The sequence below is a fragment of the Eleutherodactylus coqui genome, chromosome 7 (genome assembly GCF_035609145.1).
Source record: "Eleutherodactylus coqui strain aEleCoq1 chromosome 7, aEleCoq1.hap1, whole genome shotgun sequence".
Classification (NCBI taxonomy): Eukaryota; Metazoa; Chordata; class Amphibia; order Anura; family Eleutherodactylidae; genus Eleutherodactylus; species Eleutherodactylus coqui.
In genome coordinates, this window is record NC_089843.1 from 184,606,613 (window position 1) to 184,634,525 (window position 27,913).

Here is a 27,913-nt window from a genome sequence, read left to right on the forward strand (position 1 = left end):
TTTTCTCTCACTAACTGCATGTATTTGATAGCCCCCCTTCATCACCTATCCTTGTTTGTTTCTTATATCCCTCCACTCCATCCTTTCCACACATTTGCATATTTCAATGCAGAGCCAACCAGCCACCCAGTAGCAAGTCCTCAATTGTGAATGGCATCCTAGGTGGCCACCTACCCCACCAAGCGCTCAACTTGCCCCTTATCAGTATTTAAATTGTAATTGGAAAATGTTATTTGCTCTAAGACAACAGAGACATGAAAAATATCACCGACAAGATGTAACAGACAAACATCTTTATTTGGTTGTAGCAGTCTCAGTTTTCAGTGAGCATCTCACACTAATGTAAAAGGCATTTTACGACAAAAAGGTAATTGTGTAACTGATACACTTAGAGATGGCATTGTATAGAAATGATAATACCAATCAGTTAAAATAAAGGAAATCTCCACTGTGAAAAACTTTTCCTCTGTCGCTCCGTATCAGCAGTTCTGATGCGTTCACTGTGTAGTTAATTAGGTTGAAAATCCCATATTTATATATGATTGTTTCCCAAAGAAAAGAGACATAATGGCAGTTGTTAAGAATAGTGTAAACCAGGTTCACACAGCGCAGTTGGTATTGTAGCCTTTTGTTCAAAACAAGGCATTAATATAAGAACAGGGAAAGTGTGAGTTTTAGCTTTATCCCAGGAGTGCATAACATGTGACCAGGGAGCCACATGGGGCCCAAAATGCCATTCTGTGTAGCCCCAATCACCTGGACACAGAAATATCTATGAATGGCGGCTCACATGTAGTTTCCATGTCAGGTTGAAGAGGAGTGGCACATAGTACTTGTCCATTGCTGTTGACCTGCTAAGAGTGCACTGTGTAGGCATGCCTGGGTCCCCTATATATTAGGTCAAGTACTAAAGGTGCACTGTGTAGTCATGTCTAGCTCCTCTATATATTAGGACAAGTACTAAGGGTGCACTGTGTAGTCATGTCCGGGTCCCCTATATATTAGGAGAAGTACTAAGCGTGCACTGTGTAGTCATGTCTGGGTCGACTATATATTAGGACAAGTATTAAGGGCACTCCAGAAAGGAGTATATGAGTTAGAGGCATTGTATATACATGCAGCTCTCTCCATTATAGTTTATAGGACTTCTGAAATTACCTCACCATCCATCGTCTAATATAGAGAGAGCCACGTGCATGGTCTCTTCCTCTTCGGGGTGCTGTCCTTAGTGTATTATGGTATATACCTAGGATATACTATAAATATCTCAGATGGGAATACACTTGCGGCCCTTGGAAGTGGTTCAATATGAAAATGTGGATCTCAGACCAGAAAAAGTTGTGAACCCTTGCTTTATCTCATTTCTACTTTTAGGATCTGGGGAGAGTAAACATGGCCAGAAAAAAAAATTCAACCTCAAAGCAGAATAGTTATAGCTGCTCCTCAGCAAAGGTCAATATTTTATATAAGTTAACCAACCCTAAATTACTAAAATTCACAGAGATGTCAATGATCTCTATCGTGTTGCCATAAATATGTTGTATTATTACTAACATTTAAGGCAGCTCCATAGAAATTATTGATGTTTCTGAGAATGAGAGTAATAAAGCTTATGACTGCTGAGGATACTTTATACGGCATGTATGTGTAGATATCCTTTAAGTGGTTATCTTTATTACAGTGGAGCATTTGTAATGTCACTAGGTGTAGAAACAGATGTAATGACAATTGTAACCCATCTTAAATGAATATTTAAGACATCTATGACCAGCATTCACCAGCAGTTATGTACACATAAGCCAGTATTACTTTAACACATTACATATCTGTTAGCTGAATGCTCTGTTTGCCAACAGTTATCTCTTCAAAGCCCCTCTTAAACGTGAAAGCTCTGACTAGCCAGCCTGCTGACTATTTTTTAGAAAGGGGAGGAGATATTCTACTGTCAGACAGCCTTTCAGGGCTGAATTTCTAGGGTAATAAAAGAATGCCGACTCGTTTTGCCTGTATCCAGACTTTCACCACCAGCCTATGTTAACGGAATCCCCTAGAAACTGATACAAAATTAATCAAAATGGATCCATGATATTTATCATAGAGCCTGTAAAACTTACAATGCCAGTATGAACAATCTAAGACCGACATGTACACAGGAAATAGTTCATAGTAGATCAGGGTAGCAAAGCTAAAATGTTTTTTTGGCATCATTGCAATATTACAATGTTTTAGCTTTGATTTTCAACAGGACTAGAGGTAAATCTATTCAGTGCAGGATTGGGTTTACTTGGGCCCACCAGAGCATTAGATTCTGATCTCCATCCACTGTAAATAAAAAAAACTGTGCACCTCTATATTTAATTGCTTCATACTGATCCTAGTGGTAAGCGATTGTACTTAAGGTCAGATCCAAATACAATTGCCTTCTGCTACAAGCCATTATTGTTTCAGAACTTGGGCCCACCAGAGGCTTTTGCAAAACTCTTGATCTCAACCTTGATCTAACTACGTCAGTTGTCATAATTCACAAAAACACATTGAGAAATTCAGTTCTACTACATCGGTATACATAATGCCACCACAACCCAAAACTTGATAGACTGCAAGAAATGTAGCTTATCCTCATTATAGTCTTAAAAAGTCCAATGAGAATTCAAGTACAGTTAGTTACACTACATTTGATATCAAGATATCAGACAGTATTACATATGTTTAGACTACTTATTGATAAATGTCCGATTAGGGCATGATAAAAAGATAGAGTGGGGTCCTATGCTTGGCACTTCCTCAGTTAGGTCAGGTCCATAGTCAATTGAGTGAGTGAACAGTCATAAGAATGCTTGTTCACTATCACTGTTCTGAGCAAACATGGCAACCATCAGCTCGTTTGACTGCAGATCGTGTCTTTTATACAGGCAAAAAAATCATCCCTTTTTGGCAGCACACCTTTTAGTATGAACAGGGGATGTGCTCCCGACAATATGCAAACTGTATGAGGACAACGTATGGGATAAACGATCATTCAGTCCCTTAATCATGATGATTGTTTCATTTAAATCTGCATGCTATTATCATCGATCAGTGTTCTTCACCAGGCATTAAATCTATTAGTATAAAAGGACGGTTAGCTAAAAGCATAAAACCGCTTAAATGGGTTTTGTCATTTAAAAAATAAAAAAAATCAATACTAATGTATTCCTGCCTGGGCAGTCTTCTTACCGCATCTTCTTGCTGATCTTCTCCAGTCCCCCGGGTCAACTCACCGCAAGCTGGGCGGATCCTCTTCTTGTTATAATGCATCCATTCTTGGCATTCTTCTTCCGGCAGGTCAGTGTAGTTTATGTCAGGAAGGAATGCCGATCTATTGCTGAGACTGCGCATTCACACTGTCTCGACACGGGAGTTCATATACTATTGCCGAGAGACAGCACACATGCGCAGTCTCGGCAATAACTCGATACTCCCTGCTATGCTATGAACGCTATGTCACTAGTGATGTAGCATACATTGCCCTGCAGGAAGGAGAATGCCGGTAATGGACGCTTCATTATCGGAAGACGAAGACTCAGCTGGCTTGAGGTGAGGTGATCCAGGGAACTGCAAAAGAGAAGAAAAGATCGGCGTGGAGAAGATCTGGTAAGAAGGCTGCCTGGGGAGGAATAGATAAGTATAGATTTTTTGTTTTCTAATGACAGAACCCCTTTAATTCCTGGAAGACCATAGATGTCAGCAAGCACCATGGTATAAAGTACTTTCACCAGAGATGATATACTAAAACTTAGCCAAAACTGTGGTTTCTCCTATGACCACAGCAAATCACTTCTCTCAGGGAGTTTAAATATGGGGTCCTCCAAACTGGAAGCCACCTTAAATCCTTTCATACAAACAGTACTTAATTAAATTCTATTTTATTGTAAGTTAATTTTAAAAAAAGCTAACGATGGAATTCATTTCACAGTACTGCATTCTTGACAGACAGCGGCGCAGTGATAGCCTTCTAAGATTTTGCTATGGAAGCAGTAAGAATGGAGGCACACGGCCTACATGAAGATATAGGCAAATAATCATTATCAGACTAATTATACCAGATCTAAACAATAAGTTAAAGATGGAACAGATTTTCCATATTTCTGTACAATTTTAAGAAATCACAGCATGATATGAATATCCATAACGGTAGTTACACTACCTCTCCAAAATTACAAAAATATTTTTTTTTAAATAAATTTACAAAAAAAAGTACATAAATATTTTTAGAAAATGTGGCATACAAAATCTTTACTACAAAATACATGTATGTTCTAGAAGTGTTGGTCACAAATAATATATACAATATTAACACTACCTTTTAAATAACACATTCATGGTTGACCTGCAGTGCACAATAGATACTAAAGACATAAATAATGAACATTAGAGCTGAATGCTTCCATCAAGGTCCTCGCAAACACTGCAAACGCTTGAGTTTTTTCTGCGACTCTTGTGGAAATCAACGATCCCTATATATTTTATGTACTGACTTCTTTGTATTTCTGGTTGGACTGGCTTGATTTCTTAAGTGCATACCTACAAAGGAAGAAGAAACACATTAAGCATTGGTAGCTGGATAAACCAGGAGAAGCTAGCTAAAAGGCTCTACTACAACTCTCAATAGGTTTCTTAGAGACCCTAACCTCTAGTTGTCCATTTTACACAGGATGATGAGGATATTGGAATATTTGGACTTTCTGAATTGACCATGCTGCATCGGAGCATGCTATGGGTGAATGGGGTTCTGGCTGAGTGAGTGAAGTCACTATCATAGAAGAATTGTCATTTAAATTCACTGACTATATTATCCGCTAAACATTTAGCCCTCATCCCCCCCCCCCCCCAACGCACAAAGTACACTACAGAGGGAGCTCCCTCCCTCTGTTCTGCTTTACAGGTCTCCGCCAGGCTGCTCTCGACAGCTATTTGAAGGTGTGTATCTGCAAGCCAATCCTAAACCCTGGCTGTTCCCTGTAGCTCTGGCCAGCTAGCCCATATCTCTACCGGCAACTCTGGTGGAGACAAGATGCTCCAGTACCGTTTTGACTGCTCTATTTTTTTCTTTCTTCAGTTACCAACATTACTTTTGCTGCTTTTTCCCATGATGTATAGGGGTATTTTTTTTGTATTTTTTAAAACTTTATTTTAATAGAAGTAAAAAGCTTAAAAAATATTTTTTTAGAAAATGTATAGTTGTTTATTTTTAAAATTAGTATATTTATGCTAAAATAAAGTATGGGAACGGGTTCCTCATTTTGTTTAGTACATTTTGATATATAGATTGTCTAGTTTTAGATTACAGGGCGCATATGGCAACGGTTTTGGTTGGCAGTGGGTCGTTTTCTTTTTTATATATATATTTTTATTATATTCTGACCTCTTTTTTTTTTACTTATTTGTGTAACTATTTTTTCTAACATCAATGTCCCCAATGATATCATATGTGACCTCTGGGGGTCTTTCACATGGTCTTTTTTTTCTACTTCACACTGTAGCTGGGGCATCTATAGGAGCCCCAGTTACAGGGGAAAACATCCCCTATAGTGACATCAGTCTCTAACAGAGCAGATCAGGGTCTGCTAGGACCCTGCAGCTCTGCTGTGACAGAGGACACCCGAGGATCACATAACTAACACTTCCACTTCCACTTTTTAGTACATAGTGTTCATTGACCACTATGTACCTGGGAAAGGAGAGGGCAGAGACAGTTAAAAAACGCTTCTACGTTCTCCTCCAGGGTCTCAGCTGTGTCTGACATACGAGGACCTGACCTCCTCATGCTTGATTGCAGGAGCAGAGGTTTTAATCCTGCGCTGTATTTTTGCTATTAGCCAGGATTAAAGCCGAAGACCAAGCGGCGTAAATATACAGTGCTTGGTCCTTAAAAAGTTAAAGAGGTTTTGTCATTAAAAAACACTTTAGCCAAAAGTAACTTTCTCTTATAAAGAATGTGCATAGCAACTTAAAGTCTTTATTATAGAGGTCTTTCTTATCAAAATACCAATGACCACCTGTCCATTTGTGCATGTGTGAGTGAGTTACATGCTCCGCCCCTGAACACATGACAGTGATGTCATCAAATGTCCTTCATCCAAAGTGAGTGTGTTACGTGCTACCCCCCTGATCACAAGGTGGTGACATCATCACAGGTCTTGTACACGCCTGGCTACTCTCCGGCTAGGTGTTTGTTAGTATTCCATAGCAACTGAGTCCACAGGGTTTGTAAGGGATGGAATATTAACAAGTACCTACAGTAGCCATGTGCTTACAGGACCTGTGATGATTTCACCGTCATGTCATCAGTTACTTGTGTGGGAGGAGTCCAGGGGTCACATAACAAGGGGGTGATCACTGTGTGCAGGACTCTGCTATGCTGCTTTTGATCCCTTTTGTATGAAGAATGTATGTAGCAGAGCTGTATGTGACGTGCATGTAGAAGAGTTGTGTGGGATGTACATGTAGCAGAGCTGGGTGGCCCATGGCGCCACCAGAAACACTGGTAATTTATAATTTCCTAATAATTACTAGTAATAATATGTGTTTTAAAGATGCACAGTACTGAGATTGCAAAGAAAAAATGCCAGCTAATTGGCACAACAAGTAAATATCCGAAGGAGAGAATCAGTGAGGACTGGATTTAAAGTAGTCTTAAAGTCTCATGCACACAGAAATGACATGTAAACGATCTGCATTAGTGTTCTTCAGTAAGGACCTGTATTGCACTTGGTGAGCCGCCATGTGATGCTTTATTGAGGCACCAAATCCTATACTAGTAGCAGTATGTCTATGGAAGAATACCTTCATAATACACTTCCAAAAATTCTGAGGAACCCCTAGGAGCCTCCATGGAAAAGTGGACGCACAGAGAGATCAAGTATGAATCCATAGGATTTTTTTAAAATCTGAGACTAACTAATCTCTTAACTACTTTAAGAAAAGAACATGGCATTCCTGCATTAAAAAATACAAAGTTGCTGTAATAAATGTATGTTGTTCATTATCCAATTAAATGGCGTGATAATAACATTAACACCACTTACCATTTGTATGCAAAAAACACTACTAGTAGAAGTGCTAGAAGAAGCATTGATGTTAGAAAGATAGTGAGGGCCAACTGTTGCTCATTCATTGTATTCCTCACAATATCTGAGTCAGTACAGCGAAGACCCATATAACCACCATCACACCTGAGGAGCAAAACATACTTATTAGCTGAGATGCAAATCCTTGAATGCAATAAGTACTTATTAATATCACCATCAATATTTTAATTTTGTTAAGTGAGAACAGAAGAAAATTACGCTATGATTTATCTGAAATTAGATGAGGTGGTGATTATGGGGGCAAACTTTTTCTCTACTTGCTTTGTAGTGTTTTTAATAGGATTAACAGATAGCCTTAAAGTGTTGGTTAATTTTAATGGCCAGTCTTTTTGTTCTCCATTGAGATAAGCTGCTGCCAGAGGTGTCTAGTACCAATTTAAGGCCCATTTACATGCAAAGACAATCTTTCAAACAATTGAAAGATTGACAATTTTAGTGATCCTTTTGCATAAACTGCTAATGGACACTAATGTCCATTAGCAGTTAATTACCTTCTATTACATGTAAATGAGCCTCCAACAGCTGTTTGCAAATCCCAGCATGTGGTCTAGACTTTGCCCTCAGCTGCATGGTCGTCGCATGGATTTTAAGCTCACCAAAAAATTATCATTCAACCGAAGAGTGAAAGATGGAAGCATTTACACGCAACGATTATCACTCAAAAGTTATCGTTTGAACGAATTTTGAGCAATAATAGTCACGTGTAAATAGGCCTTTACTCCTCTCTGCCTATTGAAAAGACATAAACAATTGTCTGACCACAGGATTTTGATGCTCTCATCAGTGAAAAGAAGGTGATACCAATGGCGGATCTGCCAATTCTGGTTTTCTTTGGCAAATGTCAATTGAGCTGCATGATGCTGGACTGCGAGTACAGCTCTAATTATAAGACATCCGTAACTCATGCCACACTCATGGAATCTGTTTCTAACACTGTGGTCAGAAAAATGTAGACCAGTAAGTAGCCAGCTGGTGGTCATTTTCTAGGCCTCTGACAGTGCTCCTTATCATTCTCCTCACACATAGGAGCCAATACCAGTCTTATTCAGATACTGATCTTAAATCAGATACCGGTCTTAATGATTGAAACCTTGCAATTATCTATGCTTCCTGCCTGGACAAATTGATATCCCTGATATTTAAGTGATTTGGGGTTCTACTGTGAAGCATTACATTAATATATATATACATATGAACCCTATGAACCTCGAGCTAAAGTCTCTAGGCTAGTAATACATACCTGCAGTAGTGTTCGTCCATATCTAACAGGTACAAGCATTGACCATTCACACAGTATTTACTTATTTCTTTTGCACACTTTACTATTCTCATGGCTGTCACATTCGGTTTTGCAGTTGCATGAACTATAAACAAAGCAAAAAAAAAAGTAAAATACCTGCAAGTTATATAAGTGTGTGTATCCATATGACATATCATATATTTCTAACGACAACTAGAAAAGCAAAAACACTAATATGGGTATCAGTCTAAGTAAGCCTAATACACTGTTCTGTTATGTGGTGAAAATAATGATTTTCAATGCTTTATTGCAAAAATAATCTTTTTCGATGTGCAGAACTACACGTATTGTCATATGTGCTCATTTAAATTATTGTTCCCTTTTTAGACATCATTTTTATTATATTTACAATTTATAACATTCTGGTCACAAATGTAATACGTTTCCTTTCAGTAAAGCCGGGTTCACATCTATGCTGGAACCTCAATTCGGAAAGTTCTATCGTAGATCCGGCGCACAATATTTGAAGAAATAGCGCTGTATGCAACGCTTTTTTCCAGTAAAAAGCTGGGCACCAGACAGAAATCGAACGGATCCCATTATAGTCAATGGAATATGTTCCGTGCTCTTCGGTTCCATCATAAGGTCCATCATCGGTCAGGGGATGCCCCTTTCCTGCTCCCTGAATGGAGCAGGAAAACGGAACCCACAGCCACAGATATGGAAGCAGCCTATACCACTCTATCCTAAAGGGCTTTTATTGGTTTAGATCAGGGGTGGGCAATTAATTTTCCCATGGGGCCACATGAGAAATTGGAATGGTTTTAGAGGGCCAGACCAACATACGAAGGCTCCATGCACATTGCCTTAATGGGGCCGTATTCCAGCCGCCTGATTTGCGGCCAGAATACGGCCGCCATTGAAAATGAATGGCGCTGTAATACGGCGCGGTGAACACCCGGTGTTTCACCCCGTTTTACGGCGCGGCCCCCGTGTCTGCCAATGGAGAGGAGAGCGGTAAGGAGCACTCCCATCTCCACTCAGAAGTTACAGTGGCATCACTTAGGGCTCATGTCCACGGGGAAAAGAAGAATTAAAATCCGCAGCGGATTTTAACTCTTCTCCCGCGCGCGGATCCGCACCCCATAGGGATGCATTGACCACCCGCGGGTAGATAAATACCCGCGGATCGTCAATAAAAGTGATTTTAAAAAAAATGGAGCATGAAAAAATCTGGACCATGCTCCATTTTCATGCGGGTCTCCCGCGGGGACGGCTCCCGCGGGCTTCTATTGAAGCCTATGGAAGCCGTCCGGATCCGCGGGACACAAAAATCACATTTTACTTACCCGCTCCGGTTCTTCTCTTCGGCGCCGCGCCATCCTCTCTCAGCCGCGGCCGGATCATTTTGCTTCGGCCCGGCGCATGCGCGGGGCACGTCACCGACGTCATCGTGCACATCCGCCGAGCCGAAGAATGAAGATCCGGCCGCGACGAGAGAAGATGAAAGAGGAGAGAAGAAACGGAGCGGATGGGAGGTGAGTTTATTGTCATTTATTTGTATTTTCAGCGCTCATGTCCGCGGGGCAGGAGGGACCCGCTGCAGATTCTACATGTAGAATCCGTAGCGGGCCCGATTTTCCCCGTGGACATGAGCACCGGACTCATTGGTGAGTCACCAGGACACTCTTTGCGGGCCGGTCCGAGCTATTCAGCGGGCCGGATGTGGCCCGCGGGCCGTGCTTTGCCCAGGTCTGGTTTAGATAGCAGTTCACGAAAGGCAACCTGATTGCAAGCATGTCAGTGCTATGAGCTACAACAACCTACTGCTTTCTGCGTAAGGGGCCACGAGGACACGGTTTTTGTCATGTTTAAAACCAATATGCCTCAACCCTCTTAGCTTCAATATCTACCATAGCCGGAAAGCGCCCATAAACGTTTGATCTCCAGCATATCCAGCCAAAGTTGTCAGGTTTGGTCTACTGTTATCTTATTTTCTTGGCCAGCATCCTCTAGAGCTGTGAGCAGTGCTGGACTCCGCATTGGCTATGTATTCCCTAATAGTACACACTACAAGAAGTTGTCCATAGCGGATCATTTACTGTTCACCTGATCTCTATACTGACTATTATATATATATATATATATATATATATATATATAATAGTTGGGTTCATAGGTTAGAAGCCTGTGTACAATAACTTATCATGATTTAATATAAGACATATCTTACTTGAAACACTTGTACAGTTCTCTCCAGGTTTGCATGAAGGGGCAACTGTTGTTTCACACCACACAGTCTGTAGAATGTGAAAACCTATAAGAAATAGAAAGAAAAACCTTCACATTACTTTTAGCTGATGGAATATAAATATAAAAAGGGAGAGTATGTTTACTATAGTGGACAGTGGCAAAAAATAACCCGCCAGAGTGTTGTAGAGCATTGCAGCATCTCTTGGGTACATGGAGAACATGGCTGTGTCTGGTATTAGCATTTAGCCCCCTTCACATAAGCTTATGAGTTTTTGCGCATGCGTGAATGCTGCATATTTGTGGAATGAACAAGGCTTTTTTTGCATGTGCATTGGCGTATTTTACTGTACTTTTTGCACCCGCAAGGCATGTTCATTTGTGCACGGCAGACAAAGACGCACCGATCAAAAAGACAGCTGAGGGGCACCCTAATAACTATGTATAAATATATCAGGAAAGAATACAGAGATCTCTCCCATCATCTGTTCATACCCAGGAATGTAACTATAACAAGGGGGTGCCCTCTACGTCTAGAGTAAAGAAGGTTTCATCACCAACACAGAAGGGGGTTCTTTACTGTAAGAGCAGTGAGACTATGGAACTCTCTGCCTGAGGACGTGGGGATGGCAAACTCGATATAAGAGTTTAAGATTGTTATTATCATTAATTACTGCAGAAGGGTCGGTGATCTGGAGATTATTCTTATTGCCTGATTGGAGTCAGGAATGAATTTTTTCCCTTAAATAAGTAAAACTGGCTTCTACCTAATTGGAGGTTTTTTTTTGCCTTCTTCTGGATCAACATTGGAGGAAATAGGCTGAACTGGATGGACATATGTCTTTTTTTCAGCCTTACAAACTATGTTACAGAGTTCCAGATGTGTTCTTCTTGCATAATTAAGCAGGAAAAAAATATGCGAATGTGAACGAATCCATTGGAATCAATGGCCTCTATTCTTTGCGTATTGCACATGCAATCTTTGTGTGTGCAAATACGCACACATGTGTGAATGGGCCTGAATGTAGATAAGCTGCAATGCCAGAGAGAGCCCAGTAACCAGAGTGGCGCCATTTCTAGTAATAAAAACAACAGGTCCCTTTTTTTCAATTTTAGACAACCTCTTGATAATTTAACTTTTTATTACATTTTAAAGCATGGTAAGAACTTTTATAGTGACCATAAAAAAGGTCAGGTAGAATTCAAGATCATGAATGCACCTGCATGCCATTGCTGAAGTGTCAACCTTATGGCATCAAATACTTTGTAGTTATTTGCAAAGTAAATTTGACTCTAATCGGAAGCCTGGTGTGAGCCCATAATGTTTGACAAATTCAATATTTGTCCTTGTCGTATATGTGTAGTCCTAAGGCTGCGGGAGTGCCACTGCAGTTATCACATCCACAGCTTCCCGGTATCCAACAAGCTCAAAAAACAAACAGAGCTGCAAATTCTCTAGAAAGAAGGGTGTTAGTGGGTTTATAGCAAATATGAGGAAATCGGACAAGCAAACACGAGTTCAAACATGTCTTAACATACTTCTTATTAGCATGCAAATGATGATCTTCCTATGCTGAAACATCTGGCTGCCCCAGGTGTCTTGAAGAACTCTTTGCCTTTACATATCTAATTACAGTACATTGCATGGAATAGTGATTCTGACTGTACATTATACTCTCACTGCACATTATACAGACTGGAAGGAACTGCTTGCATAACTTCATTAGTCAGTCTGTTTCCTTGAATAATCCTCCTTGCCGTAGTATGAAGAAACCTTTTGAATATTACTGCCAAAAATCCAAGGAGGACGCCTGAATGCTAACTTGCAATTTGTAATTCTGAATGCTAAATGTCCAATGCTTTTCCTGCTGACTTACTGTATCCATAGAGAATATTCCTGTATTGCATTTCAAATTTTAATGACAGAGTTTTTTTGGGCACAAAACCATTGATGACCGGATCACCGGATATCCCTGTCGATCGACTGATATGAAGGAGACGCGGCTGGTTGAAGACTCAAAACACCATCCACTATAAAGTGGTCTGGTGTAGTGCTGTAGCTCTTTCCCATTGTGTTCAATAGGAAAGAGCTGCAGTACCGTACTAGGCCACTACACAATTGATGGTGTTTTGAGTCTTTTGGCCAGCCGCAGCCCCTTCACATCAGCTGATCGATCGATGTGTTGAGTGTTGATGGACAAAGCTTCTACTGATGACCTGTCCTGAAGATAGGCAATCAATAGTTTTGTACTGGGAAATCAATTTAGTCTTATATATTTCCACCCTGTGATCTATTTAGCTGAAACTGACAATAAATCAAATTCTATTTTATTTTATAAACGTCCACCAATGGTCAAATTTAGTAGGAATATTGAGAAAATCCATATTATCTTATATGATACATTTTCATCTCTTAGTAACTTGTTCTCAATGTGACAAATGTCATTATTGAATAAGTTTACTTTATATTATTTAATACCTGAGCAATGCAAGTAATATGAATACTTACGGCCATCAGAGTGCAAAATAGTGCCAATGTTTTGGCAAGCTGAAGTCCAAGTCTGCTTAGTCCAAAGCAAACATTGGCTCCATGCTTTGTAACCAATAACATACTCTCCATAGTTACAATGCAAGATGTTTATCAGTACTTTTGTTTGCTCATGTATTAATATTAAGGCAAAGATTTCCTTTGCATACTTTCGAAAGCCTGCCCAGTATTTGTACATGGAATACCTTTGGGCAAGAGAATTGTCATCAGCAATTGTTGGATTATAATAAATGTATTTTCTTTACATAATGCTAGAGAATAAAAAATCCAGGATGTTTTCAAAGTCCTGGGTTCAGGTCTATAATCACCTGGAAACTCACCCATAGACTTTAGTGATCAAATGTTCACAGGAATGTTCGGTTGGCATATGTTCTTGCCGGTATGGTATAAGTCATATTTAACTATGTATATATCTGGATCATACGCTTGGCATGGACGTGCGTAGACGTGGTATGAACCCAGCCTTATGTGCTATGGGCGTTACTCAACACTACATATTTACTATGGTCTCTACATTCTGATGGAAACAGAACTTTGCTCTATTTCCATTGCCCCTAATGTACACTAGGCTTTTCAAGTTCATGCTTCATTGCAGTGTTAGCTTTGGTTTTCCCACAATTCATCATTGGATAATATGGCAGTTAAAAAAAAAGCTATTTTAGTCATGGAAAGTGATTGAACAAGGTAGCATGAAGGTAACACTGCTGCAAGCTACTGTAGCACAGGGGTCATGGGGTAAATTTGATCGGTTGATTACCAACTCCATGAAGTTAACATTTTCTCTCAATGTTTGTAGAGTTTTCCCACAGTAGACAGTCATACAGCTAAAGGTGCTTTTGTCATTGCGGAATGGCCGCGAGTCAGATGGCATCCATTGACTGCAATGGAAGCTGTCCAAGCGGAATCCTCACTGAAATAGAGCATGCTTCCTCTGTAAGTGGAAATCGCGATTGATTTCCGCTTGTGTACAGGAAAAACCGCTTTCCCATAGCATGCTATGGGCAGTATTTGCTGCAGAATTCAGAGGTCCAAGTCAAAATTGCTGATATTTATATGCTTATGGTTGGCTGGTTTTTGAAAGGGCTTGTTGACATCAGCATTATGGGGTTCCATTTTCCTGTTCCATTCAGGAAACAGAAAAATGGCACTTCCTGGCTGAATGAAAAAAATCTTATGATCGAACCAAACAGCCACGAATGGCCCCTCATTGACTATAATGGAGTCCATTCAATTTTTAACCTGCAGCCCAGTATTTTTATGTAGTTTACAAGACAAAATGGCGCACTTTTTTGTAGTATTTTGTCCTGTTTTCTAGCGGAAATCAGAGATGAAGGTTCCTTTTGGGACCTCCAACCCTCATGTAAACAAACCCTAAATAAGTTAGAACTCCTGATATTAAAGCTTGATAAGATTGTAGAGTTTGGTCCTGCATAGAGTAATTTATTCATTGAAGGGGTTGTCTAAATTTCAAAAAGGGGTGTGTATTTTTTCCAATACAGCGCTAGTCTTTTCATTAGACTGAGGACTTCAACAGATGGGCATGTTTTAGTCCTATTATCACAGCCGCAAACCAGGATGCAACAAAACCATTGATTTCAATTAATTCTTAATAGTAAGCACTAGAAAAGATTAGACTTGCCCTATCTTTCTCACGCGTAGTATTAACTACGTGCGAGAAGATAGGACAGGCCCTGTCTTTACGCTTTTTTTTCTCAAACTTATGTGCCATACCACGGAGTTTGAATAGTCCAAAAAAGAAACCGGTTCATGCTCTAATACGCTTCATATCGGTAAGCATATTACTGCATGCACCATGTGTTTTTGCCCTTAATCTGGTATTGCAGTTCAACTTCATTAACTTGAATGTCCATATATAAAATGATGCTGTATTTCTGATATCGGACGACCCCCTTAAATATTAACTAAGGCTCCTTTCATACAAGTGTAGTATAGGTGCACTTCTGCAGTTGTATTATGCATGGGTGTCCCTGCCTGACTACAGGTCTACTAAAACAAACTCATAGCATCATAAGGATTAATGATACTATAAGTTTGGGTAGGCTCAGCTGAGACACATCCTTGATACCAGCACAAATATGTGCATATATATTACGACCGTGTGAATGCAGCCGTAGCTGGAGAATTGACTGGAAGTCTTCAGCAAAAAACAAAGCAAATACATATTTTCATTGACATTGAAGGTATTATGAAGGTAATGATTGTAGTTCATATAACTAAAATGACAAAGGGGCTGAAGTGACTGCGGTATATAACTCATGATTACATAACATTATAAGAAAAGCAAGTGTTAGCTGCTGCACCCGGCTGACATGATAGTAGTAGTGTCAGCATTTTCACAAGCCTACATGTAATGGGTGAGATCAAAGTTTTCACCCAACCCTGTTTTGTTTCACCTTCTTGGAGTTGTCAGCACTTTGAAGCTTTAGACTATGAGAATTAGATAGCCGTCATAAATGACTTAGCACACACCTCCACCCGTCCTGCATGCTATATGACTGAGAGTCAAACCGCACGAATGCAGCTTTCTGCATCTTTATAGCAGTTTTCTCTTGAAGAACAAGAGCATGTCTATGTCAGAGTCAGTTGCTAATTAAACAACTATTATTTTTATTACTTATGTTAAAGCATCATTAATTCCAGGCCGCTGTATATATGAAGGGGTATAAGTGCACAACATGAGACAGAAACAAGTACAAAAATGTGAACTAAATGAGTGACAGACTGGTGCAGAGGGAGAGAGGACCCGGGCCCAGGAGCCCTAGGAGGCCCATAAGTACTCTCTTTTCCATATAGGAAGCCCAGTACAATATGAATAAAGCATTATAGTTGGGCGGCCTGTTACAGATTTTGTATTGGTGCCCAGGAACTTCAAGTTATTCCTCAAGGTATTGGTAGAGGTACAGGGGGGAAACTGAGCTGAACTTTTGCACCCGGGCCCCTGAGCCTTTAGTTACGCCCCTGACTCTGCCCATGACTTCATAACTATAAACCTTCTCTTTATACAAGCAAATAGATCTTGATTATACTGTAGAACTACATGATTGATTCGGCTTATTCACAATTATTATTTTTTGGGCTAGAGGAACTTGGGACACCTGATACTTGATACATTAAAGATCTATCCAAAAGTCACTTCTATGTGGAGTTTAAGTTTGCTGGAACTTAAGGTCCTGTTGGGTTGGGCCCTATTTGGGTGTGTCAGAATTTGGGCCCTTAGAATATTATGTGGCAGACCAGTCCAGCCCTGAATAGCACTCATATAAAACTGCATCTACTGCATCGATTAACAAAACTCTCAGGAATAATTTAGATTGGACTACAAAAAATAACCTAAATCTAATATGGCTATATCAAGTCTATTTAACTTTTTGGTCCACTATAGATAAGACTAGAGATCACTGTATTAAGCATCTGACATTATTTGTGTAAAAAGGTAATCAGTCCTACTACCTCTCACCACCAATGTGGTGGCATATCAGGTCATAACCAGAAGCTTCAATGACTTGGAATGCTCAAAGGGGTTTTCCAGGGACAATACTACTGATGACCTATTCTCAGGATAGGTCATCATTAGTTGGTTGGCTGGGGTCCATCGCTCGGGACCCCGACCGATCAACTGAGCGGGCGCATGCTGTCAGCGCCGCAAATACACAGAGGTCGGAGCAGAAGCAGCGGAAGTTTCCACGCCGACCTATGTGTAGTGGCCGGTGCTTATAACTGCAGTCACGGCTCTCATTGAAAAATATACACACACACAAACACATATAATTAGTAATCACTACTGCCTCACAATTAAGAAATTGACCTTAAAGGGGTTGTCTCGCGAAAGCAAGTGGGGTTAAGCACTTCTGTATGGCCATATTAATGCACTTTGTAATATACATCGTGCATTAAATATGAGCCATACAGAAGTTATTCACTTACCCACTCCGTTGCTGGCGTCCCCGTCTCCATGGCTCCGTCTAATTTCAGCATCTAATCGCCCGATTAGACGCGCTTGCGCAGAAGGGTCTTCTGCCTTCTGGTCGGTCCGGGCTTGAGCGGTGTTCTGGCTCCACCCCCTTCTACGCGTCATCGTGTAGCTCCGCCCCGTCACGTGTGCCGATTCCAGCCAATCAGGAGGCTGGAATCGGCAATGGACCGCACAGAGCCCACGGTGCACCATGGGAGAAGACCCGCGGTGCATCGTGGGTGAAGATCCCGGCAGCCATCTTGGAGGAAAAGAAGGAAGAAGTTGCAGAGAGGGGATTCGGGTAAGTAAATTTTTTTTTTTTAATTTCAACACATCCCTTGGGTTTGTCCTGCGCTGAACGGAGGTCCTATGCAAAAAAAAAAACCCTTATCGGCGCAGGACAACCCCTTTAAGTAAGACAGCTACGAATACACTCCATTAGATTATGCACTTTCATTTCCAGTTGGCTGTGGGCAATGAATGACTGACACAATGCATCAACAGTTACTGCAGCCGGTTACATCATGTTTCCCAGCAATGCAGAATAGAGCACTTACTGAACACCATCTTCTAAGTGGAATGCCATTCACAAAAGTACAGCAAACACTCATGTGGTTTTGTGGAATGTGATTACAATAGCAGAGTATTACAGTTATTAGCACAACTATAGAGATAGCACTGATAGGACAAATCTGAAAATAGCTGTTCTTATTGTCTCTGCTGCTCTAAATCACCCTATAAGTACAAACACGGTGACGATGACGATGAGAAAAGCATTGGAAAGAGCGATGATTGTTAGTTGTTATAACTACAGCCTGGCACAGTGCGGCATTATATTAATGAGAAATATACAGCACGACTCTATAGGGGTGGAGGTGCTTAGTCAACAAAAGTTCTAGTCAACATAGAAAAAGTAGTTAAAGGAGATGTCCCGAGGCAGCAAGTGGGTCTATACACTTCTGTATGGCCATAATAATGCACTTTGTAATGTACATTGTGCATTAATTATGAGCCATACAGAAGTTATAAAAAGTTTTTTACTTACCTGCTCCGTTGCTAGCGTCCTCGTTCCCATGGAGCCGACTAATTTTTGGCCTCCGATGGCCAAATTAGCCGCGCTTGCGCAGTCCGGGTCTTCAGCAGTCTTCTATGGAGCCGCTCGTGCCAGAGAGCGGCTCCGTGTAGCTCCGCCCCGTCACGTGCCGATTCCAGCCAATCAGGAGGCTGGAATCGGCAGTGGACCGCACAGAAGAGCTGCGGTCCACGGAGGCAGAGGATCCCGGCGGCCATCTTCAGAAGGTGAGTATGAAGACGCCGGACCGCCGGGATTCAGGTAAGCGCTGTGCGGGTGGTTTTTTTAACCCCTGCATCGGGGTTGTCTCGCGCCGAACGGGGGGGGGGTTTTAAAAAAAAAAAACCCGTTTCGGCGCGGGACATCTCCTTTAAGAAAAAATCCAAGGCCATTTATCAAGTCGAATGTGATAAGTCTAGTTTAAGGGGGAGTTTAGACATGATGGAAGTATCTCAACAAAAATCCATGTCCATTTACAATGCAATGGATATGGACGAGCGTTTCAAAATAAAATATGTGAGTAACTCAGGGAATGCAGAAAATTCTCTCTTTCTCTCTCTCTCTCTCTCTACTGAAACTCCACTACTGCTGCCAATTCTTTCTGATAATCGGTGGCAATGGGACCAAGCTGAATATATTGCTGCTGGCCTATCTTAAAGTCCCATTTTGGACGTTCATGAAATATGCACAACATATTCCATAAATGTCTGACAGATGTGGATCGCAGCTCTGAGACCCTTACCTATCACTAGAACAGGGTCTCCTGGCCCCGTCCTAACTCACCGCTGCAGACACTGGCTGCTGGAATTTCAGAAACAGCTGAAATGTCTGTTCTACACTGTTTCTGTGATTGAGAATTATAGAAACAGAAAGTTACATTGTTTCCCCAACTTGGAAGTTGGGTTTTTATGCTGTTTTTGTAGCGCCTCTTCACTTCTATGGGAGTTACAAAAACAGCACAGAACAGCCAGTTTAACTGTGTCCATATTCTCATCCACTTCTGGCTGTGGTGAATGGGATGGTATTCCCATATCAACAATGTTTGGCTAAAATGAGAATACCCCTTTAAGAATAGCCCATCAATGTAATATCCTGGGGGTTAAATTGGCCCTAGTATGTTTGTGAGGTAGGGGAACCATATAGTAAGCCTCAATGAGTTGAAGACTGATGTATGTGTTTAAAATCTATATTCTACATCATGGAACATGCTGGCATAGTAGAGGCAAAGGGGAATAATCAGTGTGACTCTGCTATATATAATATGTATACCATTGTAAAAACATACCGTATTCTAAACATGGCTGTCCCCAATCTGTATTCTATTTATATATTCATAATAATAATTACCTAGATAGTTTTGGAGATCTTCTATTTATGATCGTGTTACTACTGTGATGTGCATAGCTTTTGAATGTGACGCAACATTGCTTTTTATAACACAAATGTGATGTCAGAAGTGAAAAGGTGAAGCGGGTTAATAATAAGCTAAAAGAAAACTGACCTTGGACACTGCTTGTGTAGCCTAGTTAACAGGAGTGCTGCTCTGGTAGTATTTAATGATCCTTACTCTGCACTTTGTACATCATGGCTGATTGCTTATCTTAACATTAAAATTAGAAATGAACTCACAGTCATGAATACTGACTCTAAACCTGGGCATACATGTTAGATAGCTGTCAACCAAACAATATATCCTACCAACCAGGGGTGTAACTATAGGGGATGCAGTTGCACCTGGGTCCAGGAGACTTAGGGGGCCCATAAGGCCTCTCTTCTCCATATAGGGAGCCCAGTACTATGAATAAAGCATTATAGATAGGGGGGCCCTAATTACAGGTTTTGCATTGGGGCCAGGAGCTTCAAGTTACGCCTCTCCTCCCAACTTTCCATACAGATGCACGCTCAACTCCGCCGAGTGTACATTTATGTTCTGAATAGGGCGAGGGCTGTAAGCCATTGCCAGACACCTTTGGAGGCTGCTTATCTCCCATGAGAAAAAAAAGAATAGTGCATAGTAAACTCCAGCTGTCTGATTTTTCTCTTCCCCAAAATCTCATTGGAGGAGAGCCAGCAGGGGCCCCTGTACACATTTATATGGTCAGTCAACATTGTATGGCCAATTTCACATAAGAGGCCATAAATATACAATACTCTATGCTAGAGGTGATCAACCATCTACAGGTGCTTTTACACAGGACGACCTGTCGGGCAACAGATACCCAACAAGTTGTCCCAGCGATAATTGTTCCTGTGCTTTTACACAAGAACGAGCATTGCTGACTCCAATGACTGAATGGAGGCGGAGTGGGCCAGGGATCATTCTGGCTCGCCTGCCTCCATTCAAAGTAAGCATTCAGTCGTTCATAAGTGAACAACTGCCTGTTTACACGGAACGATACATGGTTCAATTTTCTGCATGCAGAAACTGAACAACAAACAAGAAGTGAAAAACATCTCATTCTTCGTTCAGTCGGCGCATGCATTTACACTGGACGATTACCGGTCATATCCTCGCTGGATTGCGGGAATCCGAAGTTAATCATTTAGTGCAAAAGCAGATTAACTAATGAAAGGTATGAGTGAAGATAATTACTTGCAGGCCTCTTTAAAACAGCCTGAAGGTCAATGATGACTTTTAGAAGTTTTTTTTTACAGGCTGTACTTTATCCCATATTTAGTACTACTTCCACCACATGAAGCCTATAGTACAACCATCTATGCAATGCTCTTCATGTAGATACCTGTTTATGTATGTATAAGGCAGCACAAACTGCAATATACAGTGCACTCCTTACATGCAAATTGTGAAATAGAGAAAATGAGGTCATAACATGGTTATTTGTTGAGATTTCTGCTCATATGTGAATACAAAAGCCACCAGAAAAACAGAAACTATGGTAGCTCATATTTAATGTGGGTTTGGTTAGAAATGTAATTTGCAACCTATAATTATGAACATCAGTGTCCAAAAATGTAGCCAGGTTTAGTAATCTGGCTCATTCTGGATCTCAGACATTTTTGTGTTTAACCCTTTTCCTTTGTATTAATGGGTGGGATAGGTAAATTTGCTCTTAGTCAACTAACATTTCCAAATACCTGCCTGGTATGAGAGATATAGTTCAACAGCAGCTACAACAGGATGTTGCCTGTGTTTGTTCTAGTAGAAACTCAAAAATGCTGTTTGTTCTAGTAGAAACTCAAAAATGCTCCGTCCTACGGAGAAGACTCAGGTTCCCATCCAATTGCTGGTAACTTAGCTCCAGTTCAATTAGTTTTATTATACTGAGGAATGTGAGATAAACAGGGCACTCCTGAATATTGCCTACCTGCAGTCCAGCTAGATCAGATTACAAACATTTTCTTCATTGTGTCCTAATCTATAAAAGCATTAATTTTGAATTCAACCTTCAAATTTCTTTTGCGGCTGATCAGTCATTAACCCCTTAAGGACATGGCCTATTTTGGGAGTGGTGGAGCGGAACTTAGCTCGCCCCTGTCCCGCCCCCTCCCATTGCAAACAGTGGCAAGGGGCGGAGAGAGCTCAATGCACTAGCTCCTGGCCCATCCTGTCTCCCCTTGCAGAGAGGGGCAGTGTATATCAGTCGGACGTGAAAACCCGACCGATATACAATCGGTTAAATAGGTCTTTCATTATGCAGCATGAATTACACAATCCATTTTTTCTGCGGGCCGCTACGATTACAACAATACTAAAATTCTTATATTTTATTTAGGTTTTTCCACTTTTTTGCGACAAAACCCCTTTTTTTGGAAATCTTTTTTTTTTCTACATCGCTGCATTCAAAGTCCTGTAACTTTTTTTATTTTTCCATTTACAGAGCTCTGTGAGGGGTTATTTTTTGCGAGACAAGCTGTAGTTTTTATTGGTACCATTTTGGTTACATACGGCTTTTTTGATCACTTTTATTGCGTTTTTTTGGGAGGCAATATGCTAAAAATTTGCATTTTGCCTCAGTTTTTTAGCGTTTTTTTTTACACTTTTTGCCGTGCAGGATAAAAAGCATGTGCAACTTACTGTACACGTCGTTCCTGACACGACATTTTTTTATGCTAATAAGAGAAAAAGCACCTAATAAGGATTTCTTTACATAGTTTTTTTTACATTTTTCTTTTTTGTACATTATTTTTATCTTTTTTTACACCATTTGTGTCCCTGTGGGGGACTTGCAGCATAGTACCGATGATCGCTATGATTAGGCATTGCAGGACTTCTTTTCTGCAATGCCTTATCACTAGTTACAGCGATCACAGGCACTGGCAATACAGGACGCTGGTATCTGGCGATTATATCACGAGGGCCCGATGACATCACAGAGGGAGCGCACTTCCTCTGGGAACCCTTCCCATGCCGCGATCTACATAGATCGCGGCAGGGAAGAGGTTAACAGCGGGGTCGCATCTCTGATGCACCCCCGCTGTAGCAGTGGGAGGCCGGCTGTCACTAAGAGCCGGCTCCCGCTGCTGGATAGTGCAAGATTGCCTACAATCTTGTGCTATCCCCAGGATGTAAGTTTACGCCCTGTTGCAGGAAGTTCCCCGCTGCCAGAACGTCAGCTGACACCCTGGAGCGAGAAGGGGTTAAAAGTGGCAATTTCCTCCAATGTTATGTTCACACTAACCATTATGAAAATGCTAAAGTCCCTTAGGCTGCTTTCATATCTGCGTTATGAACTTCTATTTGGAGGTTCCATCTTAGATCCAGCACAAAATACAAGAAGAAAAATTATGCATGTAGGACTATTTCATCCGGTAAAATGTCGGACAGCTGAATGAAGAATAAATGGACACTATTAAAGTCAATGGGGTCCATTTGGCGTCATTTGATTCCATTATAAAACTGATCTGTTTTGCCAGGAAAATCCATAATGGATGGTGAAAACGGAACAGCCGAATGCAGCCTTTGAACTAGATCTTTGCGAGTTATTGCGGTCATTGATATTTGACTCCCTCATACTTGTCCATGATAAAAGCAGGACATGTCAGGTTTGGATGCAGTGCCCCCATACATGTCTTCTTCAGGCCATAATCAACCTCAATTGGGTCATCAATGATGTCTTAAGTCTCACTGCTAAAGCTTTTCTTAGGCCTTCTAACTAATGACTTAACGTGCCACTTTATCTAGTAATGATATTCTGTACGGAATCCATATACCATAAAATGTATACAATATATACTCTTGAATAGTGAAACAGCGCCATCAAGAATGAATATATTATTTTCTATTTAGAAACATGAGCTTTGCCACTGGTTCTCTTTAAGGCCTCTTTCCTAGGTGACTTGGTGGATTATGGGCCCTAGAGTTTTTAATACCCTGTTAAATTTTTACATCTGCAAACCTTATGCTATGTCCCTCTCTGTAGATTATTTAACTGCTTGATGTCATGTATAGTATACATATGGCATGGGTTTAAGGTTACTGCTCGTGTGGAGCAGAGTGTTAAGGCAGCAGAAATGCAGTCCTAAGCTCTCGCTCACGACCTGAAGGTTGCGAGTTCCATTCCCGCATGGTTCAGGTTGACTTAGTCTTCCATCCTTCCAAGGTCAGTAAATTGAGTACCCACCCTGGTGGTGGTGGTGGTGGTGGTGGGGTAATAAGTAAAATAAATTACCTGAAAGCAATGCGGAATAAGTTGGCACTATACAAATAACAAAACCCCAATCCACCCACTCCCCTTGAGTGATCAGTTGGCTGAATGTTGGGTCGCTAACCCTGGGGAGATGGCAGAAGGGGGGAAAACGTCTGTTCTCAAGTATACAGCACTCAATGAGCAATGTATAAATGTGCATAGAATAGAGGCACCCCTGCCTCTACCCATCCAAGATGGTATTGTGATTGATCACATGACCACTGGGATGCTGATAGGAGGAGGCTGCTGCTGGGTCTAACACAGCCCTAGCAGTGACTAGAATTTCTCTACAAGTGTCTCCAGTCTGTGTCACAGATCCATCCAATGATAACCCTTCTATCATTAGGGTTATTCTGCTGCTATCATGAAGTCGAACAATGGATATACAAACAAAGATGTAAACAAAACCTAAATTATATAAGAAATACATATAAAATGCCCCTAAAAAAGACCCCACCACCACCAATCATTGTCGTGATGCTGGCTCAAACCAAATTACCTTAAAATAGATGTATATATATATATATATCAAAATTAACAGAATACAAATAAATGCAAGTAAATATTTTACTTTTAAGGTCGCTCATTATGATTACCATAAAAATTAAGTAGAATGTAAAATCAGGCTTTTTTTACTATTTCTTAAAAGTATAAGCCTAAATATGATGAAAAAATGGCTAAACTGCGTCTGGTCCTAAAGACCAACAAAAGTGTCCTAATGCTTTTGTTGCTACTATATGCATGAGAATTATGGAAAGTTGAGACAATTTCAGACCAAAAAAAAGTTCTAGTTCAGACAGTTGCAATTCAGCTACAGTTTTGGGGTCCAGACTGCTGTGACCACCCAGAACTTAGGGTGATCCAAGTACAATTACCACTGCCTATAATAGGTGGCTGAGAGCATTTTATTACGGGGTGATTTTGCTGTATTCTTATATTCTCAGGTTTTCTATTCCACAAGGAAAATTGTGGGTGTTTACAGAAATTAACATGGGTAATCAGTATGGGAAAAAAGACCTATCAAATATGTGGAGATCATACAAACTCTATGCAGGTATTATCCAGGTTTCATTCACACCCAGGGCCAAAGTGCATGACTAGAGTGCTAACCACCGAGCCACCATACTGTCTGAAATGTATGGAATTTATAGCAGTTGGGGATAGATAGACTGGTTATTTCAAGGTTATTTTCGAGAATTATATAGTTAATCAAAGAAAATTGTTGCTTAAAGATGCTCCTAATAAAGCAGGGAGTGAAACAAGAGATAATTAATCTGTTTACATGCTCATATGTCAGTGCGCTCACCAAAACTAGTCATCTACTTGTTCCCACACTCAGAAGATCATACTGGAGTCCCTGTCAAGTAGTTTCAGTGACAGTGCTCTACCATCGTTACTGGATTAGCAGATTATGATGTCATTATTATGAAACTGATCATTGAATTACGGATAGAATATTATGCAGTATTGTAAAAGTAGAGGTGGCCATACACATTGTAGAGCTGTCAGACAAGAAACTGCTTGGACGACAGCTATTAGCCTTGGCCAATACTGTATGTTATGTCTATAGGTATATGATGGGGGACCCCTCTAGCACCAGTCACTCTTGAAAAACTGAAAAAGTCCAACACAAAAAAGTGCAGATTGTATGTATATATATATATATATATATATATATATATATATATATATATATATATATATATATATATATATATATATATATATATATATATATATATATATATATATATATATATATTAATATTAGAATAATGTGAATATTTATGTTATTATATAAATATTTTAGAATATAATTATTATATTATTTTTATTGTATATAAGTGATTGCAAACTCGTTTGTAATCGTTTAAATTCCAATGGAATTTCAAAGAGGACATTTTGAACCCCCAAAATGACATTAATGAAAAGTATAAAGAGAGAGAGAAATAGGAAATGTATGGAAGTATCAGAGTAGCGGTGCTGCTCTACTTATCAATGACAGAAGCGCCACTAATTCTTTTATACATTTATTATTTGATATACTTGACCTGACTCCTTATGCCCTACCTGGGTCAAGGCTGCAGCTGCCCCATTGCATCCCCCATTTAGCGCTCCAAGGCTTTTTCCTGTTTTTTTCGTAATATCTATGCTATGGAAGTGTTTTTTCTTAATTCATTTTCAGATAGAAGTGGTATCCGTAGTAACACAATACATTCATATTGAGTCCTCAAACATACATTCAATATATTAATATGAAATTGTGTTATGTGAATCAGTAGACTGGAAGCTGAAAGAGTATTAAGGTATATTTTACGGGATTGGAAATTTACATGTCTATAATGGTGCAATTCTAAATGAATGTACTTTGTAATAGGAATATAGTTCACTGTAGTATGTGGGGAATAGTATATATAAAGAGAATAATAATTTATACTCACATAAGAAAACCAGTGAGCTGGAAATCCTTCTCCAACAATTCATGCTGGTAGGTGGTCCTGAGAAGTAGGAGAACTTTTGATCTTCAAGCTTAGTGTCAAGCTCTTCTTGAATGGTACTGGCAGGCTTTGGAGAACCTGGAGTATTCCTGCGGTACTCAGAGGAGTGACTAATAGGGCTTAGTGTTCAGGCAGGTTTCCCTCTCACTTTGGAATGCTACTCTTAATTCTTCAGCTCTACTGTGACCTCTGAGCCAGCAAGTCATTTATATAACCAGTCCTGCTAGATAACTGGCTTGGCTCAATTTCCACTGCAGACGTACAATACAGGAGGAGGAGATTTTTTTCTCCCACTCATTCCAATTTTTTTTTTCTTCAGCCCACCAGCCGGAAGTTATTTTCTTTAACCTAAGAAAATCATCTGATGACATGCAGTAAATTTGTATAATGGGATTGGTGGTTACAAATAAAAGTAGTGTAGGAAAAGTTTTTCATTCTCTCTTTATTACCTTCACTCCCATCCAGGCGGAGGGCTCACCTACTGAATCTCACTCCCTAATTAACTCTTCCCAATTCCAAATTCTCTAAAAAAAATAATAGTTTATTTAAAGAAGCACTCCAGCTTTTTTTTAACATGTATAGCCTATTATTAAAGTAGATCTTTCAGCTTATATGCTGCCCAATGCAATATATATATATTATAGTTACATGCCTCTACTACTAGTAGCCAAAATGGCACAAAAAATGTTGTGCTGTTTGGCTACTTAGGGCTCTCTCACATGAGCTTACACCACAGGCTTATCTCTCGTGTGGGGAACACGAAAAAGTATGCAATGCATTGAGTACCAACAGATTCTCATACACTATCTTGGCATGGGTACTGGTGCATCTTATCTCCACCAGAACTGTGGATGGAGACATGGGTTGGCCTGGCTCTTTGATAGAGGACTGTCCCCACCTGTGGATTGGCTGCAGCGTTCTGTGCTCCGCTGCCATCCAACGCTATAACTGTGCACTCGGCCTCAGCGGCAGTGCAGGAGGACTGGAGCACAGTGCCACCCATACTCACAATGCTGGAGCCACAACACCAAGGGAGAGCGCACAGGAGACGGGAGGGAAACTGCTGGTACTACGGCAGCAAAAGTCAGAGCAGCCGGCAGGGGGAAACTTACAGCAGACAGGAGGGTAACGGAGGCAGAGAGCATACCTGCATCAGTCAATCTACTGGTGGGGGCATCTCCTGGCCCTTCCCTTTATCAGCCAATCCACTGCTGGGGGCATCAGCTGTCAGTAAGTCAGGCCAACCCATGTCTCCACCCCTAGTTCTGGTGGAGACAAGATGCACCAGTACCCTTGGCATGTATGCACAAGTAATATGCACCAAGACATTCTTTTTTGCACGCACATTTCCTTTGCTGTGTGAAAGAAGCACCTTTTGAAAGTAATGTAGATTTTGTTACCATGTGTGTAACACATGGTATGAAACGCTTTTTTTTCCTGTTTACGGAGAGCACCTAGATGGTGAGTGAGGAGACTTAAAAGGCCATTTACGCTCCTCTAGGTAATATGCAAATAAGGAAGATGGAGAGGTATTGTTCCATCACCCTTATTTGC

General features: G+C 40.6%; 1 protein-coding gene across 1 annotated transcript; it reads right to left on the reverse strand.

Annotated features, from left to right (window-relative positions):
* Positions 1 to 278: 278 nt before the first annotated feature.
* On the reverse strand, positions 279 to 26,580 carry EREG (epiregulin). Its single transcript, XM_066574082.1, has 5 exons — positions 26,303 to 26,580; positions 10,604 to 10,687; positions 8,371 to 8,494; positions 7,068 to 7,214; positions 279 to 4,563 (listed from the first exon to the last, which is right to left on the reverse strand). The coding sequence occupies exons 1-5, from the start codon at positions 26,343 to 26,345 to the stop codon at positions 4,506 to 4,508; spliced, it is 456 nt and encodes a 151-aa protein (XP_066430179.1). The 5' UTR covers positions 26,346 to 26,580; the 3' UTR covers positions 279 to 4,505.
* Between the last annotated feature and the right edge of the window lie 1,333 nt (positions 26,581 to 27,913).

Bases quoted from the DNA above. Each gene is read 5' to 3' on its own strand.
- EREG (XM_066574082.1), bottom strand. From the start codon at position 26,345: ATGAATTGTTGGAGAAGGATTTCCAGCTCACTGGTTTTCTTAT. The intron at 8,495-10,603 runs GTAAGATATGTC...CTTTGTTTATAG, and splicing joins GAACTGTACAAGTGTTTCAA to TTCATGCAACTGCAAAACCG. The intron at 7,215-8,370 runs GTATGTATTACT...TTTGCTCCTCAG, and splicing joins ATGGACGAACACTACTGCAG to GTGTGATGGTGGTTATATGG.